We start from the raw sequence: 17,697 nt of genomic DNA, 5'->3' as shown, positions 1-17,697 counted from the left end.
GCCCCGCGCGGCACGGAAGCGCGCGGCGGCCGCCCAACCGCCGCCAGGACGGAGGGGGCCGGGGCGGAAACCATCGCGGAGGGGGGGGGGAGGGAGAAGAGGGCTGAGGGGCAGGGACAGGGACAGGGACAGGGTGGGGACGGGGGTGTAATTGTAATATTCCTACGTATCACCAGATATGTAATAATAATATACATATATAATAGGTATGTATTGCATATATACCTATAAACACATACATTTGTGTATATACATATTATTACATGTCATAATATATGTACTTGTAATAATAAATATGATAAATACGTAATGATAAATAATCCTCTGTATTACCAAAGAGTGCCGTTTCATGACACACTTCATTGAACCAGCTTTGGATTGCTGGAGGGCAGCTGTACCAGTGTTTTTCCTGCTCATCATGGCAAACCACGGGGCTCATGTGGAATGACATTGCCGCAAGCGTCAGCCACTGGGATGTTGCATGGTTAGAAATGGGCAATGAAGTCATTTTCCTGTGGCAAACTGGCAAATGAGTCGACTAGTAAGCCCTGTTCCTCAGATGTGGTCTGTATGCTGAAAATATTTGAGAATCCCCCAGCTAGTGTCTGTTTTCTGCCTGCTTCCAGGCGAGGAACCACTGGTGGGAGAAAACCCAATGAACCTATTTGCAGAACCTGAGAATTAGCCTGGGATAGCTATAAACGGCTGTCTTGCAGCCAGGCATCTCTCAAGGAGCCAAGTCTGGGTTATGCACATCCTTAATTTATCCACTGCTTAATAATATATGAATGGTGAACTGCAACCTTCAAAATATGGGATCATTTCCAAAGGAAAGAAGTTGAATAAAAATCAACAGGGGATAGTCCCTGAGGCTTTGAGGATGTGCTGACTGCTTTAATAAAAGGCAACTGAACCAGAAAGGCTCTCTGCCAGGGATTTCTCTGTGATCTGCTTTTTGACCACCTGATGTCAACTGCTTTTAACCACAGCCTCCTCTCTACCCAGTGAATACCCTAAACATTGCCATGCTCAATAAGCATGTGAAGGCAAAGCAGGTGAAGTCCCAGGAGTGGCACATGTGGCTTGGCTTTTGTCCGCCCACCTGCAGCTCCTGCACGAAGTTAAGCGTCTGACAACCACACGTGCCCCTGGGGCAGATAGTTTGTCCTGGGGCTGGTGTTAGGGCGTGCTCAGCTGGGAGGGATGCCAGCTCTGCGGGCTGTGGCACTGTCTCCAAAGCACCCTGTGACAACGGACCCTGTATTGCTGCTCTTCCTGTGTTGTCCCATTTCTTGGCCATGTCCTACACTACAGACCTCCAGTTCAGCCAAAACGCATCTGTGTCCCCGTGGTGGGGGAAATGCCTGGGCGCTTTCCATGGGACATGGGTAGCACCTGGGCTCTGGGCTGGCTCCTTCCTTGCCTGTGGCATTGCTTGTCAGTCTGGTGTATTTGCACTGTCTCACCAGCGGTTTACCATCCTGGGTCCGGGATGGGGTTTCCAGGCCAAATTGTAGGGAGGAATTGCTCTTCTGGCTCTCTGCCCACGTGGGCAGCCACCGGTTCAGCAGCAGCCCTTGCCTGTCTGACTCCAGGGGCTACGAGTGTGGGAAATGGCCGCGACAGGGAAGGTGGCTGGAGCCTGATGCTGGACCTGACCTCCTGGATGTCCATCTGCATATTCAGAAGTCGTTCCCAGCTGGTTGGCTGCCTCCGGCCTCCCCACTCCCTCTTTAAAGGACCTGAGCGCAGCAGGAGGACGCGCTGGCTCTGCAGCATCCCACGGCCCCTGCCTGCGGGACACTGCAGGACACTGTGGGACACTGCTCCCCGTGCCCCTGGAGCCGAGGTGAGTGGGGCGGAGAGGTGTGAGCTGCAAGGGTTGGGGACTGCCGGCTGAAGACAGGGGGATGTGGCGGCTGGGGAAGGCTCTGGGGGCATTTGCAGTGCTGGAGGGGTGGCACGGCTGTCTCACTGAGGAGCACCTGGGGAGCCCATGTGGGTTGGCTCCAGTCTTGGAGAGGGTACACTTGGCTTCTCTTCTAAGCATCTTCACTTCGTTCCTCAGTCTTTTTCTTCAGGTAAGAGGAGCCTTGGCCGCTTTTTAGTGTTCCAGAAGGTGGCACTGGTGAAGGCTGGTAGTAAGAGTAGGAACTGAAGCACGCATCTGCTAAGCTGACCAGGAAAGGGCTGCATCAGCAGGAGCAGTTTGCTTGGGGCAGCACCTCCTGGTCCCTGCGGTGCTGGCGAGGCTGTGAGGGGGAAATGAGGCCACCCACAGCGAGCTGCCACAAGCTGGGACCGCAGGCTCTGCTCCCTCCCTCCCTCCAAATCTCCAGCAGAAAGATGGTGGTGCTGGAAACCTTAAGCAAGTGGAGGGCTCCTTGCTAGCTCTGCGTTGATCTGCTTACAAGGGGTGTATTGCCCCGGGTTCCTGGGGCTGGGAAGCCTCAGCACAGGGGACAGGTAAGCTCCCTGACCTTGCTGTTGAACACACTAGAGGTGAGGAATTGTGAGCAAGTGCCAAAAGGTGTTTCTGTCACAAAACAAGTGAGGTAGCAGGACTGGCTGTCTTGTGCCCATGCCTTTGCAGAAAGGCTTAAGGGGGGATGGAGTCTATGGCTGCAATGTGTTTGCTGTGTGACTTTCTTGGATGCAGCTGGCATGCTAAGTGGCAACTGCAGGCAATGGTGAAGCTTGTTACACCAGGGCCAGGTGTGATGCTGAGAGCTGCCGGCAGCCTGGCCTTGCACCAGCCATTGATAAACTGAGCAGTTTGAAAGCCCCCACAACAGACTGTTAGGAAAATGAAATCCTACTGGTCAAGAGGGGTGGGTAGACAACACAGGAGAGCAACAAGTGGTGTCAGATAACCCAGAAAAGACTTGGTTTGTAAAGACTAGAGCTCCAAAAAAGGTAGAGCTCTCCTAGACACCTGCCTGGAATAGAGGGCTGTTTGAAGAAAGGCAACCTGCTAAAAAACAGTGAGAAGAAATCCATTTTCTACACTGCCTGGAGGACTCCCCACGGAGCAGACAGTCATGGGGACAGGAGACTGATGGTGTTGAAAATGATCAGACATTTCTGGGTATAGCAAAAGAATCTCAGACTTTAAAGATGTCTGGAAAACACACAAGCTGTCCTAATTCAGTGGTGCAAAGCTACTGCTAATTAATGCGGATGAGAAAGAAGTATCCCAGAGGAACAGTTACTGTGTAATTGCCCAGGGTATGAGCTTTTACACCTTCTTTTGAAAAACTGCCTGAGTGAGGGAATGAGTGGAGGGGGTGGATCCCTGAGTGGAGTCAGCATGACTATATTAAGCCCGGGGCTGCTGGCTCAGTAGTTTTTCTCTTCCTTGATAATCCCTATCCCCATTCCTTTTATTCATTGTTTTGCCAAGCACTTAGGAACCCTGTGCTGTGTTAGCCTGAACATCTCAGTGGGTCCCGCTCGCAGCAGGTCACATCACACTTTCACCCAGGTCACATCACACTTTCACCCTCGCTGTGCCCCTTTCCACCAGCCTGTTTGAGCTGGCCCAGCCCCCCAGTGCTGCCACCCATCCCCATGCCCTGGTGGCTCTGCTGGTGGGTGCTAGGGGCTGGCAGAAGCCAGCAGCAACCATGCCCTGGCGTGAACGCCTTCACCAGGGATGTAGCTGCTGTTCTGTGCTCTGTCAGCACCCAGGAGCACCCAAAACCACTTTTGCCCAGGCATATGTGGCAGAGGGCTCCATCTGGTGCTCACCTCCCTTGTACCTGAGTCCACAAGCCCAGAAGGAAGTTTCCTCAAATGCTTCTGGTGTGGATGCAGCTGGTGGTGTGTTGCCAGGCACATCTGGGGCCCAAACCAGGTAAAACGTACTCTGGGCACAATGAATGCCTGGCTGGTAGGTGGGAGCTGTGGCAGTGCCCAGGGCATTGCTGCTGTGATGTGACATCCAACAGCCTGCTCATAGGTTTTGCAGTGCCTGGAGGTTTCTGCCTGGGTCATTCCCTGGTGAAATAGTTTTTGCAGGGGAGCAGTGATGCCACAGAAATCTGTGAGGAAAAATTTTTATCTGGCCATGTGCATGGAGAACTGCTGTACGAGGTCCTGTTTCTTGCTCTTTCTCCAGTTCCACACTGCTAGCAGGCTGAAACATCTAACACCTGGGAAGCCTGCTAGTCTGACACTGGAAATGATCCCCAACCAGCTGAAGGTCAGCTCTCCAGTTTCCAGGCAGGAGGAAGACAAAATGGATGGCAGGACTGGCTTTGAGCAGGACAGAGGCCATGCCACTTCAGGGCATGGCCAGGGGCTGAATTCGGAGCCCTATTTCCAGACTGACTCTCTCTTGCCTTCCTCCAATGCATCCCTCATATCACAGTTCCTCAGCCACCCAATGTTTGGCAGGAGCCTGGATTCCACCATCCTTTTCCCTTCCTCTCAGGCAGTTGCCCTGCCTCAGGACAAGTGTGGTGCATCTCCTGGAGAAGGAGCACAAGCCCTGGCTTTCCCCAGGACCCGTGCCTCGGCTCCCATGCCCTGTGCTGGTGATGGGGACCAGCTCTCCAACCAGCACCTACGAGCCAAGAGGGCCAGGGTGGAGAGCATCATCCAAGGCATAAGCCTCCCACCAACCCCTCAGGCACTTGACACCAGCCTGGAGGCAGCTTTTAGGCATGAGAGGGAGAGAGGTAGTGAGATACCCCCGGAGAACAAGAGGAAGCCGAGGGTGCCCCAGCAGGGCCTGGGGGTGGCTGGACGAGTGGCCCCCATGGGTGGCAGCTCCCATGCCAAGGGCTGCCAGCAGCTGAAGGAGCAGCTCTGCTTTTTAGAGCAGCAGCTGAGGCGGCTTCAGGAAAAGTTCTACCAGGTCTACGACTCTGCGGATGCTGCTCAAACCCAGGAAGATTCCGAGAAAGTGCAGCCACTTCCTGAAAGGCCTAGAGACAGACTGGATAAGGACAGTGCCACTGTCACCAGCAACCCCTGCAAAGCACCTCTCTGGAGGAGCATCCTGGAGGTGTGTGGGCTGGAGGAGGACGAGGACAAACGTGATGCAGGTGGCCTGCCCATGGCAGTGAGGGTCCTCTCGCAGGCACTGAAGCATGAGCTGGCCGGGGTAACGTCCCAGGTGGTAGACTCTGTCCTGAAGACTGTCTGGCCGAAGGCAGCCAGCCACCTCCAGCAGCAGCACAACAGCTGCCTGGTGCTGGGGCCAGATGCCAGGAGAGAGTACTTTACTGGTGGGAAATGCAGAAAGCCCCTTGCTAAGCCATCTCCCATGAATGCACCAGGCTCACTGGGCTCAGCTCAGGCTAAAGTCCTGCCAGGAACTTTGGAGAAGAGCCCGGGCTCTCATGCTGGCTCCTTCAGTTCAAAGGGCATCAGAAAATCCTCTCAGATACCCAGCATGGGTTATTCACTGGGCCCGGTCACCCCTGTCCAGGACAGCCAGCTGTTGAGCCAGATGTTGGACTATGGCCAGCACAGCCTCTGGGGCACCGACTCTCGTGGGAGCCCATCTGCTCTGGAGAGGTGTCCTCCAGAGCCCCTCAGCTTACACTGGGGAACCGTCAAACTGAGGTCATCGGTCGTGAGACAGCAGCAGCACCATCCTCTGCCCCTGAGCCCTGCCAACATGGAGAGTCTGGCACTGCTGCCAGCTGGCAGGGATGGCCACAGCGACCTGCCAGCTGCAATGGATGGAGCACCCTTTGCCTCAACTCAGATATCCTTTAGGGGCAGCTAGAGAGGTCCCTGGAGAATGTGGTTCCCTTGTCCTTTGGAGCCACAGCTTGGCACAGCCCCTGCCGGTCTGTGCAAGGCCAGGGTCCCTGCTGCTCCACAGGGGGCTAAAAGGGTGTGAGCAAGAAGGAGGTCCTAAGCCATTCCGGGGCACTGCTGGTCCTCAGGGTTGGTTAGATGCTGTAGCATAGCTGTGGGTCAGGAGCTCCCAAGCATGTTCTTAGTCCATACTAGTGGTCCTGTAATCCTATGCTATGAACAGGTGTCTCATGAAAATCCCTGTTCCCATTAGCCTGTACAGTGCCAGGGGACCATTAGCTTCTTCAGGGATGCTGAAGGGGAAATCCAGTGGCTGCCCAGTCAGAAATGAACCCCCTGTGCCCTGCTGCCAGGTTGTGGGGAGGAGTTGTCATGGGCACTGGGTATGTGTGTGTCAGGGCTGGTGCTCAGGGACACGCTGAGCTGGGGGGCTGCTGCGTGCAGGTTTTCCTTGACCCCAAGGCAGATGCAGGAGGCGCTGACCCCTGGCCACCTGAAGAAGGCCAAGCTGATGTTTTTCTTCACTCGCTACCCCAGCTCCACTCTGCTGAAGACCTACTTCCTTGATGTGCAGGTAAAATGGCAGTACCCTGGGATGATGCCCCCATGCAGTGTGGCACTTAGCCTGCCTCACTGGGCAACCACGAGGAAGGGGCTACTCTTGTGTTTCCCTGCCTTGCTGGCAGGAGCCAGGGGACAGCACCCATTTCAGCATGGGCTGCCCTGGAGCAGGTGCTCAGGGCTGTGGCAGAACTGGGTTGCCAAGTCTTCACTCTGTGCAATTGAGGTGTTGGGATTAAAGCATATCATGAATGTGTCTTTCCACTTCAGGGCAGCTGAGATCCAAATCTCGGTGGGGAGAGCACTGTGGACACCCCTGTGTCATTGTCCCAGCTGGTGTTTTGGCAGGCCTGAGGCAAGGCTGGGTTTGGGCCAGGCCAGAATTGTGTAGCGGGGTTTGTGGGGGCTCATGCGTAGGGAGGTTCCAAGCTGACATAACTCATCCTCCTTCTCTCCCTGGCAGTTCAGCCGCTGCATCACCTCCCAGCTCATCAAGTGGTTCAGCAACTTCCGTGAGTTTTACTACATCCAGGTGGAGAAGTTTGCCCGACAGGCCCTGCTAGAGGGTGTTGCAGATGCTTGCACCCTCCAGGTCTCCCGCGACTCAGAGCTTTTCCGTGCCCTTAACATGCACTATAACAAGGGGAACGACTTCGAGGTGAGGAGGGGCAGTTGGGGGATAGGGATGGTGGGGTTTGCAGGGGTAAGGAGGAGCCAGGAACATGGTGGTGCCATGGGCTGATGCCCATCTTGCTGCAGGTGCCAGGGCGGTTCCTGGAGGTGGCCAGTCTGACGCTGCAGGAGTTCTTCAGTGCTGTCAGGGCGGGCAAGGACGCCGACCCCTCCTGGAAGAAACCTATTTACAAAATCATTTCTAAACTGGACAGCGACATCCCGGAAGGGTTCAAAGCTGCTGGCTGCTCCCAGGAACTGCTCCGCAGCTGAGTCTCTGTGAAAGCAGCCCCAGGTCCTGTGTGCAGCCATCATGTGTTTAGTACCTCATGGGCACTGTGCACAGCATACGTTATTCAGAGTACTCTCTCTCTGACCTGTAAGACAGCTCCTTGCTTGAGGCCTGTCACTTGCCTCAGGAGCTGGGATTTTATGCTGTGTTTTCTATTCCCCTGCTCAAAGCCAGTGGGGACCTGCAGAAGGAAGAGACAGAGATGAAGCCATCAGGTTGGAGCCTGGGAAGTTGCCCTCCCCCAGCTCTCCCCGTGACCTTGGCTGAGCACCTTCCTTCTCTCTTCCAGAGGGCCACAGACCAGAGCAAACAAACCTGCTGTTTATAAAGCAGACAGATGTCCTAGTAGTGGGCAAAGTTTTCTTGGCACAGCAGACTGGTGGATGAGCCTGGTCCAACAGCACAACTCAGTTTCTGTCCAGATACAACACACCAGTGTCCAAAGAAAACAGCTGGTGAATTCCAGCATTTCAAGCACCCCAAGGGGACAGCTGACTCTGTCTGGGAGATGTAAAACCAGTGTTTATTGTAGCCAGCACAAACAACATTCCCCCCTGCCTCTCCTGTGCTGTTTGACAGGAGTTTGACACACCTCAAACAGCTGTGTACTGTGGCCAAGCAGTTGAGTGTGTGCTGGTTGCAGGACTGACTGCTTCCCAGCAGTGTTATCCGTGATGCTGGAAGAGAGCAGGGTGCATGGCTGGCACCGCTCAGCACTGCAAACAGCCCCTATCAGCCTGGGAGGACCTGGGAGAACAGCCCCACATTAAAAACTCACCCATGTCCCCTCACATCATGTTTCTGCAGGCAAAACTGCCCCAAGTGTCTCTGCTTTGCAACGTGTCTGTGATGAAAGAGAAGCATGCTATTTGGGACCCATCAGTCCCTATGGGTTTAATACAAGCTGGGGAGCTGGGCCCTGAGATCTGCAGCCCCCTTGATGTAGTGGGTGTAAACCCAAGGAGGTTTCTTTACCCTGTGACCAGGACTCAGTGGCCACTTTTCCATGTGATAGAGCATGGCAAAGCATTTTCTGTTAAGGGCTCTCTAATCCTGACAGAGGCAGGAATGGGGAGGGAAAGCATGTGAAGAGGAGGGAGGTCCTGGGAGAGGCACAGCAGGGAGAGCAGCGATGTGTAACTGTGGATGAGGAACAACATACACATGCAAAACTCCCAGGGAGAAGAAGACTGGAAGGAGGCCAAGATGATTTTGGGTGTGCTGCAGTGTCAGCTGTGTACTAGTGCACAGCAAGTGACTCGGGAGAGAAAAATCACAGCTCTGGTATCAGAAGAGTGCATGGAGTGATCTGTAGGTAGGGCATCTGCAGGAGTAAGGAAGTGTGTGGTATCACCAGGGCATGATGAGAAGGCTCTGGAATAGGGGCAGTTTTACAGTGGTTCCCCCCATGGCGAGTGTGGCCACCCAGATTTCCTGCCTCTGTTTGTATGTTTATTTCTTCAAGTTTGTATATTTTACAACATCAAATTTACTTGACTCATTTTTAAATAAACACATGGTGTAAATTACCCTTTTACATCCCTAGAGACCTTTTTGATGACTTCTATTCTAAAGCATTACACTGAGAATTTCTTGTTTCTTGTTGGGAAAAGACTAAGACTGCAGCAAAAGGGCTTAGTCCACCTGCTGGCATCTCTGTGGGGCCAAGCAGCCCCCACTAACCAACATTAGCTCCTTTAAACCCCAGTGCCTCGTGGTCATTCTGCTCTGAAGTGCAACTTGTTGGGAGGATCAGGAATGGGGGGCTGGAGGCAGATGGAGCCATAGCCCAAAGCTTAGGGGTGCCAGACTCAAATGTTCAACATCCACTAAGTGCTGCTGGTGCTATTTGTGCAGGCAATAACTACCTCAGAGCTTAAGTAATGCATTGGGTAGGCAAAAACAACCCTGCTGAAAAAGGAAATGATGGCCTGGCTCAGGGAAGGGTCAGTAAATTCATCTGGCCATATAATTAGGGAACGTAAGATACAGGTGTACTGGAGGCATCATGCTGACACAAAGCCACTACAGAGTCCCTGGGGGGAGCAGTTTCATGCTTCCTCTGGTAACATGCAAGTTCATGAGCGTCAGTAAATCAGCAGGTGGGGGGCTAAGGCAGTGCCCTAAACCACAGTCATGCAGTGGCTGAGGTTGTAGGGGACCTCTGGAGATCATTTTGTCCAACCTCCTGCTCAAGCAGGGCCACTGAGAGCTGGTTGTCTGTGACCATATCCAGACAGCTTTTGAGTATCTCCAAAGAGTGAGACTCTACAACCTGATCATTAATAAAGACGTTCAGAGGATTGCACAAAGTATTTGCAGCAGTATTTTTGCTCCAGCATTTGCCATATAACTATGAAGAAATGGGAACTAGAGAGCTGTATGTTATTCTAGCTTCTGCCTGTTTGGGGAGCCTGGGGTTCAGCTGCCTCCTCTGGGGCCAATTGTTTGCTTGCAGTCAGGGGGGTTGCACTCAGGCAGGCACAACTCTGCTGCATGATGCTAAAGTGGGGGAGCTGAATCACAGCCTTGTGCTCCCATGAGAGCCTTGGAAAGCAGCAGCCAACTGGCAAAGAAGTTAAGAGGGGACTCAAACTGCCTTCCCTCAATCTAGGTCACAGAAACACTGATACAGAGAAGGCAGCACATCTGCTAGGAGGTGAGGGGAGCTGGGGTTATTCTGAGGGCGATGGAGCGTGAAGTAGGAGGGAAATAAGGTGTGAATTCCACAATGCCCAGTCACTAATGGGGTTCTCTGGGGCTCCATATTAGGCCCAGTTCTCTTCAACATCTTCATTAACAACTTGGACGTAGGAGTCTATGGCATACTAAGTTTGCATATGATGCTAAATTGGGAGAAGCTGTTGACTCTCTTGAGGGCAGAGAGGCCCCGTAGAGAAGCCTTGACAAATTAGAGAGATATGCAATCACCAACCACAGGAAGTTTAACAAAGGCAAGTACTGGATTGTGCACCTGGGATAGGGCAACCCTGGCTGTGTGTATAGACCAGGGAACGAGAGGCTGGAGAGCAGTGCTGCAGAGAGGGACCTGGGAGTCCTGTTCAATGGCAAGCTGAATATGGGTCAGCAGTGCCCTGGCAGCCAGGAGGGCCAACTGTGTCCTGGGGGCATCAGGCAAAGCATCACCAGCCGGTCGAGGGAGGGGATTGTCCTGCTCTGCTCTGCACTGATGTGGCCTCACCTTGAATATTGTGTGCAGTTTTGGGCACTGCAATATAAGAAAGACATTAAGTTGTTAGAGTGTCCAAAGGAGGGCAACAAGGACGATGAAGAGTTTGGAGGTGAAGCCGTGTGAGGAGTGGCTGAGGTCACTTGGTCTGTTCAGCCTGAAAAAGAGGAGACTGAGGGGAGACCTCATTGCAGTCTGCAACTTCCTCGTGAGGGGAAGTGGAGGGGCAGATACTGATCTTTTCACTCTTGTGACCAGTGACAGGACTAGAGGAAATGGCATGAAGTTGAGTCGGGCAGGTTAAAGTTAGGTATTAGGAAAAGGTTTTTTACCCTTTGTAAAAGGGGTTTGGCACTGGAACAGGCTCCCCAGGGAAGTGTCACAGCACCAAGCCTGTGTGAATTCAAGAAGCATTTGGACACTGTGACTACAGTTTTGACTCTTAGGCTTGGGTGGGCTCTTGCTTCACTATTTCCCACTAATTACCTGAGGAAGCAATTTGGGTAGTGCACTCACCTACTGCTGATTGAGTTTCATCTTTAAATAAAAAATCCTTTCCTTCCCTCTATCCAAATTTCTGTGGTATATGCAAAAAGCCCACAGCCACCTTTAACTGTCTCCTCTGGGAATAATTCCTTAAGGCTATCCCTTTACATTTCCAATAGCATTCATAACCCAAGCACAGCAATGCACTCAGTCCATACAGCTGAACAGCACCAAAGGCTGCTAAGCATTAAGAACTGTCGATTCCTGCTCCAGGCTGTGGCAGCCAAAAGAGAGAGATGTGACCACACTGACTAAGCTGACAAGGCCGGAGAGCCCTTATGTACTCATCTATGTTAATATTTACCATGAGAGCCCTTATTACTCACGTGCAGCTAATTAGAGCATTAAGAAGTTCCTAGTGAATGTTCGCCCTGTGTGTCAAAATAGTTTTGGGGAAACTGACAAGCAATAAAATATACCTGGTTTTTGTTTTCTTCCTTTAATGACTTGGGCCGGTCTACAGTGACTGAACCAGCCCTAGAAGCTCCCAGCTTAAGCAAATGTTTTTGAAAGGGTCCTTCTCTCAAATACACATCTCAGATCCTTATTTGGCATGAGGGAAGCTCATGCTCCAGATAAGCATCCCTTGGTGAGCCTGCTCATGAAACATTGCTCAGCAAAATTTGCTGTCCTATTATATGCATCAGAGGGTCAGATTAATCCAGGTTACAGTACAATTACCACATTTGAGAGATCAGACATCACTTTTCATCTCAAGAAGACAGCCCTTCCTCTGCCTCTTTTGCGCAGAGCTGCCCTGTCCTGCAGCACCACTCCTGGGGAAGGTGATGCACAGAGACTGTGGAGATCAGTATCAAAGATAAAACAGGGTCCAGCAGGGCCGACTGGTATCTCTAGCTGATAGCAAAAGCTTTTTCCCTTTGCACACCATGAGATACAGTACTAGTGTGAACCATGGACCATGGAATGGGAACTGGGTCTGTGCCCAGCACCAGCTTTACAGCAGCAGCTACATGAGCTGTTCTTTGACTTAATAAAAAGCCCCATTTTAGTGAGACAGTGGCAATGGAGCCATGCAGCCAGGGCTGCATCCTCTTTTTCGGGGTGCCCCAGCTCACCAGCCTGCTGTAGCAGCTCAGGTGGAGATACAACAGCCCAGGTGGGGAGATGAGCATGGTGAAAATGGGAGCTGTTTAACTGAGAGCTTCACCCAGACAGGGCAGTTCAGGCGGGCACTGAGACAAGGAGGCCAATGCGTGGCCCAGGGACTTTTGAAGGAGATACTTACTCTGAGCAAGGGCGCACAAAGGAGTGAGAGCATAGTCAGCCTCTGATGGAAGCTGCACGCAGACTTTCCTCCACCACCCAAACCCCATAGGTTGGTGCTCATCTTGGTGGGGGGGCAGCTGGGGTAGGAGAGGATAAAAGGCAGGCTGCCAGAGAATAAACACACAAGTCTTTGCATATATAAATCCCAAACCAGTAAACCCATTTTTAAAAGTAGGTTTGAGAATGGCTATTCAAGTAAAACCAGGGAGAGCTGTGCATGGATCTCAAGGAAAAGCAGATTTAGGTCAGCATTCAACACCTGTGAGGATACAGTCCATATATATATAATAATTCCCTCTCATCTAACTGTACAAGGAGGTGAAGTCCCATGTCATAAAGTCTCATGATCAACTTTTTTTCTTTTTTTATGGTAACGTACAAGCATTACAAATACCTAAAATTTGAGAAAGTTTCTATTTTCTCCTTTCGAGATGACTTTCGGCATTTTTACAGCAAGCAATCACACCAACCATCAACTTCTACAGTATTTCTACAGCCTTCCCAAATTTAGTCATGTTTTTTAACACTAGGCTTTTGATTAAAAGTTCATAGGGTAATTTTAATTTTGTGTATAAGAGTCAAACAATGTTCTTGTTTTTGCTAATCCAATAAAATGGGCATTGTAGATTACCTACTACGCAACTCTTAATGATACAGCATAAAGTCCAATTAGCATGAGCCAAATGTGGTGGTTTCCTTCCTGGTATTTATTGCTTTCTCACTATTTGTTCTACTAGACTTAAAAGGATTGTTTTTAAAAGTACCAGTCTGTACCCAACAGCATCAATCTTTTTGTCTTACCACAATCATGGAAAATAAGGACTTAAAATCAAGTGGTGAAGTGAAAAGTGGGAATATGAAAACTACAAGACAGAGGAAAAAACCCGACTTCAAGGAAAATATTTTACTGGATATCCCATAGCATATAAGTGTCATCTATAGTTTTACACAAAGAACAAAAATTATAAAAAATACTTTATATTATTTAAAAATAAATACCTGAGAACATGTATGTGTATCTACATATCTATACATCTCTATATAAAACCTGTTGTCATTTGGTTCTCAGAGAGCAAGCACAGAATATTCAACAGCATAATTGTTTTCCATTTCTAACTTCCAGGTCTGTGAGTAAGAAACAGTAGACATAAGAAGAACATTTAAAAACACCAAGAATTCATTCTCAAGGAAAAAGTAAGGCCAGCCCTGCACATCTCTGTGTCTGTAGAGTCCCTATGATTGAGTGCAACCTGTGTTCAAATAAAAACAATTACAAAGGCTGGTTTTAGATAAAACACTTTCAGAATAGTACCCACAGTTACAAAAAGATCATGCTGTAGAAATGGTATTTTAAAAGCCAGAGTGCTCTCCCCTCTTGAGCAATCACTATAAAGCAGAATTATCATCTATTCATATTTCACAATGTCCCGGGCTGCAGCTGTGAGCCCAGAGATTTTTCAGTTTGTTCTTTTGTGGAAGGTTGTTAGAAGGGCATTTCTAACTGAGCACAGAACACCAGGTGCTTTTTAGTTGGCAGCGGACTCTTCAAACAACTTGCAGAGCACAAGCTCCTATGCAGCATCCGGAGTCACTGCTGTTGTCAGAGCTTCACTGCATTTCTCTCTGTGACTTCAAACAAACCATTTATTCTGCAGCTATTTCTAAGCCCTGAGCTTTAAAGCAATCTCACCTCCATTTCTGACGAAATTTTTAATGAGCAATGTTATCCAAAATACCAGCACAACCTTGCAGAACTGGCAGCATCTGGAAGTTGAAAACACCATCTTAGTAACAGTCCAGTCAGTGAAGGTCTCTGCATTCATGGCATAGGTTCTTGGCTGTAACAAGATTGTAACAAGCAAGGCCAAGGCTGGAGTGTTTAATCTGGTGATGAATGTTCTGTTTCAAGAACTTCGTGGAGCTTTGATTATTTACGGAAATGTAAAGGATAACAACACTATACTCACCCATATGTTAGCAATTAACTGGAGATGTCCACTAGCACTGTATGATTTGCTTGTGTAAGCATCTTCCATACCTGCAATGTAACCAGGATGCTGGTGGCAACGTATTCTGCATTTGAACAGTCATATCGACCACAGAAACAAAATCCTTGTAGATCCTGGGTTTACTCATAAAGATGTTTGCATGTCATTTTTTAGAAGGGATCACCTCATCCTAGAAGGAATTATTTTTGGACCAGTTTTTCTTGAGCAGCTACTGTGGGGAAGACTGCAATGGCACAGAGCATCTGTTTGGTGCAGAACAAATTGTTGCCGTGTGAACTCTTGAACAACAGAGACAAAACTACAGAATCGTCTGTCTCCTGAGTTGCTGTAAGGTTGTTTCTATAAAACTGCTTTCTGTATTTCAAGCAAAAAGATAGCAATTTCTTTCCTTTGCACATTTGGGAACACCAGTGTGTGTCCTGTTCCCTTATAACAGCCCACAGTCTGTCTATATATCAATACACTGGTAGTGAAGCCCACCATCTCCTCATGGTATCGATCTACTCTGATCACACCACCATCTATGACTATTTGCCCCCAAATTAACTGATTGTGGAAAAGGTCTAACTTCTAACTTCAATTCTCCAGATCTGTCTCTTGACAAATAATGGGTATTAAGGCCTCAGTCAGTCAGTAGACTCACAGTTACTGTCAGATGATCTTACCTCTCTTAATACTACTGTATGGGCCATTATGTCAGCCAATCATCAGCCTCAGGGCCATCCAGCTGTATTTTCTGCATATGTTGTTCTCTGGCAACTAGCAGCAATCCTTTGAAGATCAGCTCCTCTTTGCAAACGATGGTGGAACCAGCATCACCTGAAAGCAGCATGTAGAGTCCCAAAGGTCTTTTCAGAAAAATTTACTGGCCCTTGCATCATTCCTGCAACATACTCCAGTGATCCAGGGATCTTCCTACTTCAGCAGTTTGCAAAATTCAGTTCACCATCTCACAAAGTCTTCTGGTGCCAGTTCAGTTGTCTTTATTCAGTATATTATTGAATGGCCATGTGTTTGCAAGCATTCAGTGGCTTTTTCCACTGGAGATAAACCATAGAGTTAAGAGCCCACACCCAAACCACAACAATGCATTCTGGAAGCTAAAGTTGAGAAAGGATTCTCAGACATACAAAATAATTAAGAAAGCTGGGGGAGAAGGCAGCAGAGAGGACAGAGAAATGCAAGTGTTGTATATGTAACTCTGATATCATGCAGAAAATTAATGGAGTAATGACAAGGTAAATATGGTGTTACAAAAAAAGTCAGGCCTTACAAGGGAAAGATCCATATGATAGCCCTAAATCTGGGTACAAATAAAGAAGCACTGAGAATTAATAGAGGAAGGTTCTATGCAGACACCTCTCCAACGTCTGTTTTTCCCATAAGACATTTAAACAGAACTGTAGCACTGGGGAAATCCCCTACCATGACAGTGCAGTTCTGCACTGTTAAGATTTAACATACAGTTATGTTATCAATTCATAAGACTGTAGTATAGCTTCAGACATTCAGTGTGCCTCAGCACATGAATCCACACCACAGAATTCAAAATTACATCAAAATTATAAAATTACATCCACCAAACCCACATTAAGATGTAGCAGCCCTCCGAATGCAAAGTGGAAGAGGACTGACTCACTAGGGTAAACCTCTAGATAAAAATCAACTTAATTATTCTATGAGGAGTTAAAAGGCGATTTCTGAGAAGCATCCTTGAAGACATGCATCCTTGTGCCATTCCCACTCAGGTAACAGGGCTTATCTGCTCCACATTAACTGTTCAGAGCTTGGCTCAGACGCATCTCGGGCGCAGGACGGAATCCCTGTGTGCATAGGGTTCAAGGGCAACATGTCAGTGACGCTGCCGGAGGTAGACTGCTGCTTCCAAAAGCAAAGCTGCTCTAAACTAAACCAAATTCTGTGACAATGACATCAGCAAAAAAACACAGCCAAAGAAAAAAAATTCCAGTTGGTAACAGCGTAAGTCAAAAAGTGTCTAATTGCAAAAGCAGTATTTTACATGTTATCTATTTTCAAAACCTGTCTTTTATCACAGTTAGTTAAAAAAATAAAGAGAAATCTGACACTGAATGCTGAATTCCAATTCTTACATTGTGAAAAAGTATTTCTACCCTTTTATACTTTTCAAAACTCCCTAGAATACTGTCCAGTCTTGATTTTTCTCCTAATTTCTACCCTTTTTTCCAGGGAAGGTGCCAACCTGCTGTGTATTTGTAAAAATATATTAATAACATTAATGACTTTAAACTCATGATTTCCATTATTGCTGGTGTATCGGAGGTGGGGAACAGTAAAATCAGAAATGATAAAAAAGCAACCTACATCTTGCAGATAGTTAATAATGTTCCTACAATATAAGGGTTCCATCTGTACATTCGGCTATACTGTACTCTACTTGTCAGGCCTATGCAACTTGACATGAACACAGAGAAAAAATAAATTACAGTAATGACTGAAACTTGAAAAATAGCAATGCAGAAGGCTCTGGAGGCCATGTACAGGTCTTAAATCCCTGCTAGATTGGACTAATCCAGCTGGAAAACTGAATGTAAAGGAAATTGACTTCAACATCACACATTTAAGTTTTATATAACATATATATGAGGCACATTACACATTTGTTCATGATCTGTGCTAGAAAATGCAGAAAAAAATGATGCCCAATTAGGTTAATTATCACAAGGACTAGAAGTTAATTATTTGTCTCTCCTGTGCATTGAGGCTAACTCAATGTTAGCTATTGAAAACAGATGTCCCTCATCTCGATGCACATAGCCAAGGACAAGTTAAGATAGAAAGAAATGCCACAATAGTCCAGAAAAGGAAAATCAATGTGTACTATAAGAGATAAGCTATTCATCTTTATCTTAGAAAGGTAAGTCTCCTAAACTGGAGGAACTAATATACCAAAGTCTCAACCTAAAGCATTCATTCATCAAGGAAATGCTGCATAAAGAGTATTTGCCAAGGCAATGACATTTGAAATCAATCACCCTGTGAATAAAAAAACTGAGATGAAGATCATATATAAATTACACTCCTGCAAAAATGTAGTCACCTCAGTACTAACCCTGGACTTCACATCAGTTGTGCAGACTAGTAAGTATGTGTATTTCTGAAGTTCTGTTTCACTAGGAATGACAAACAACCATCCATGCACAAGAACACAGCATCCATATTTTCTGTTTACAGAACTTAACACTAAAAAGTTCATATGCTGAGAAGAAACTCTGAATGAAGAAAGAAATGTTGCAATACCCCTCAAGAAAGACAATCTGTGCGAGATTGCTTAGCTGTAACAGACACTGTTGAGGTTCTCATCTCCAAAATTGCCCGCACTG

General features: G+C 48.3%; 1 protein-coding gene across 1 annotated transcript; it reads left to right on the top strand.

Moving 5' to 3' along the window:
- The first annotated feature begins 4,183 nt into the window (after positions 1–4,183).
- On the top strand, positions 4,184–7,281 carry PROX2 (prospero homeobox 2). Its single transcript, XM_008925051.3, has 4 exons — positions 4,184–5,653; positions 6,242–6,349; positions 6,800–6,994; positions 7,096–7,281. The coding sequence occupies exons 1-4, from the start codon at positions 4,184–4,186 to the stop codon at positions 7,279–7,281; spliced, it is 1,959 nt and encodes a 652-aa protein (XP_008923299.3).
- Positions 7,282–17,697: the final 10,416 nt, after the last annotated feature.

Source organism: Manacus vitellinus, unplaced genomic scaffold, assembly GCF_001715985.3.
Source record: "Manacus vitellinus isolate BGI_N305 unplaced genomic scaffold, ASM171598v3 scaffold_6_pilon, whole genome shotgun sequence".
NCBI lineage: Eukaryota > Metazoa > Chordata > Aves > Passeriformes > Pipridae > Manacus > Manacus vitellinus.
This window is presented reverse-complemented; position numbering and strand designations above follow the sequence as displayed.

Coding starts and splice junctions, on each gene's coding strand:
- PROX2 (XM_008925051.3), top strand. CDS start 4,184: ATGATCCCCAACCAGCTGAAGGTCAGCTCTCCAGTTTCCAGGCAGGAG. Junction 5,654..6,241: donor AGAGTCTGGCACTGCTGCCA/GCTGGCAGGGAT, acceptor ACCCCAAGGCAG/ATGCAGGAGGCGCTGACCCC. Junction 6,350..6,799: donor CCTACTTCCTTGATGTGCAG/GTAAAATGGCAG, acceptor TCTCCCTGGCAG/TTCAGCCGCTGCATCACCTC.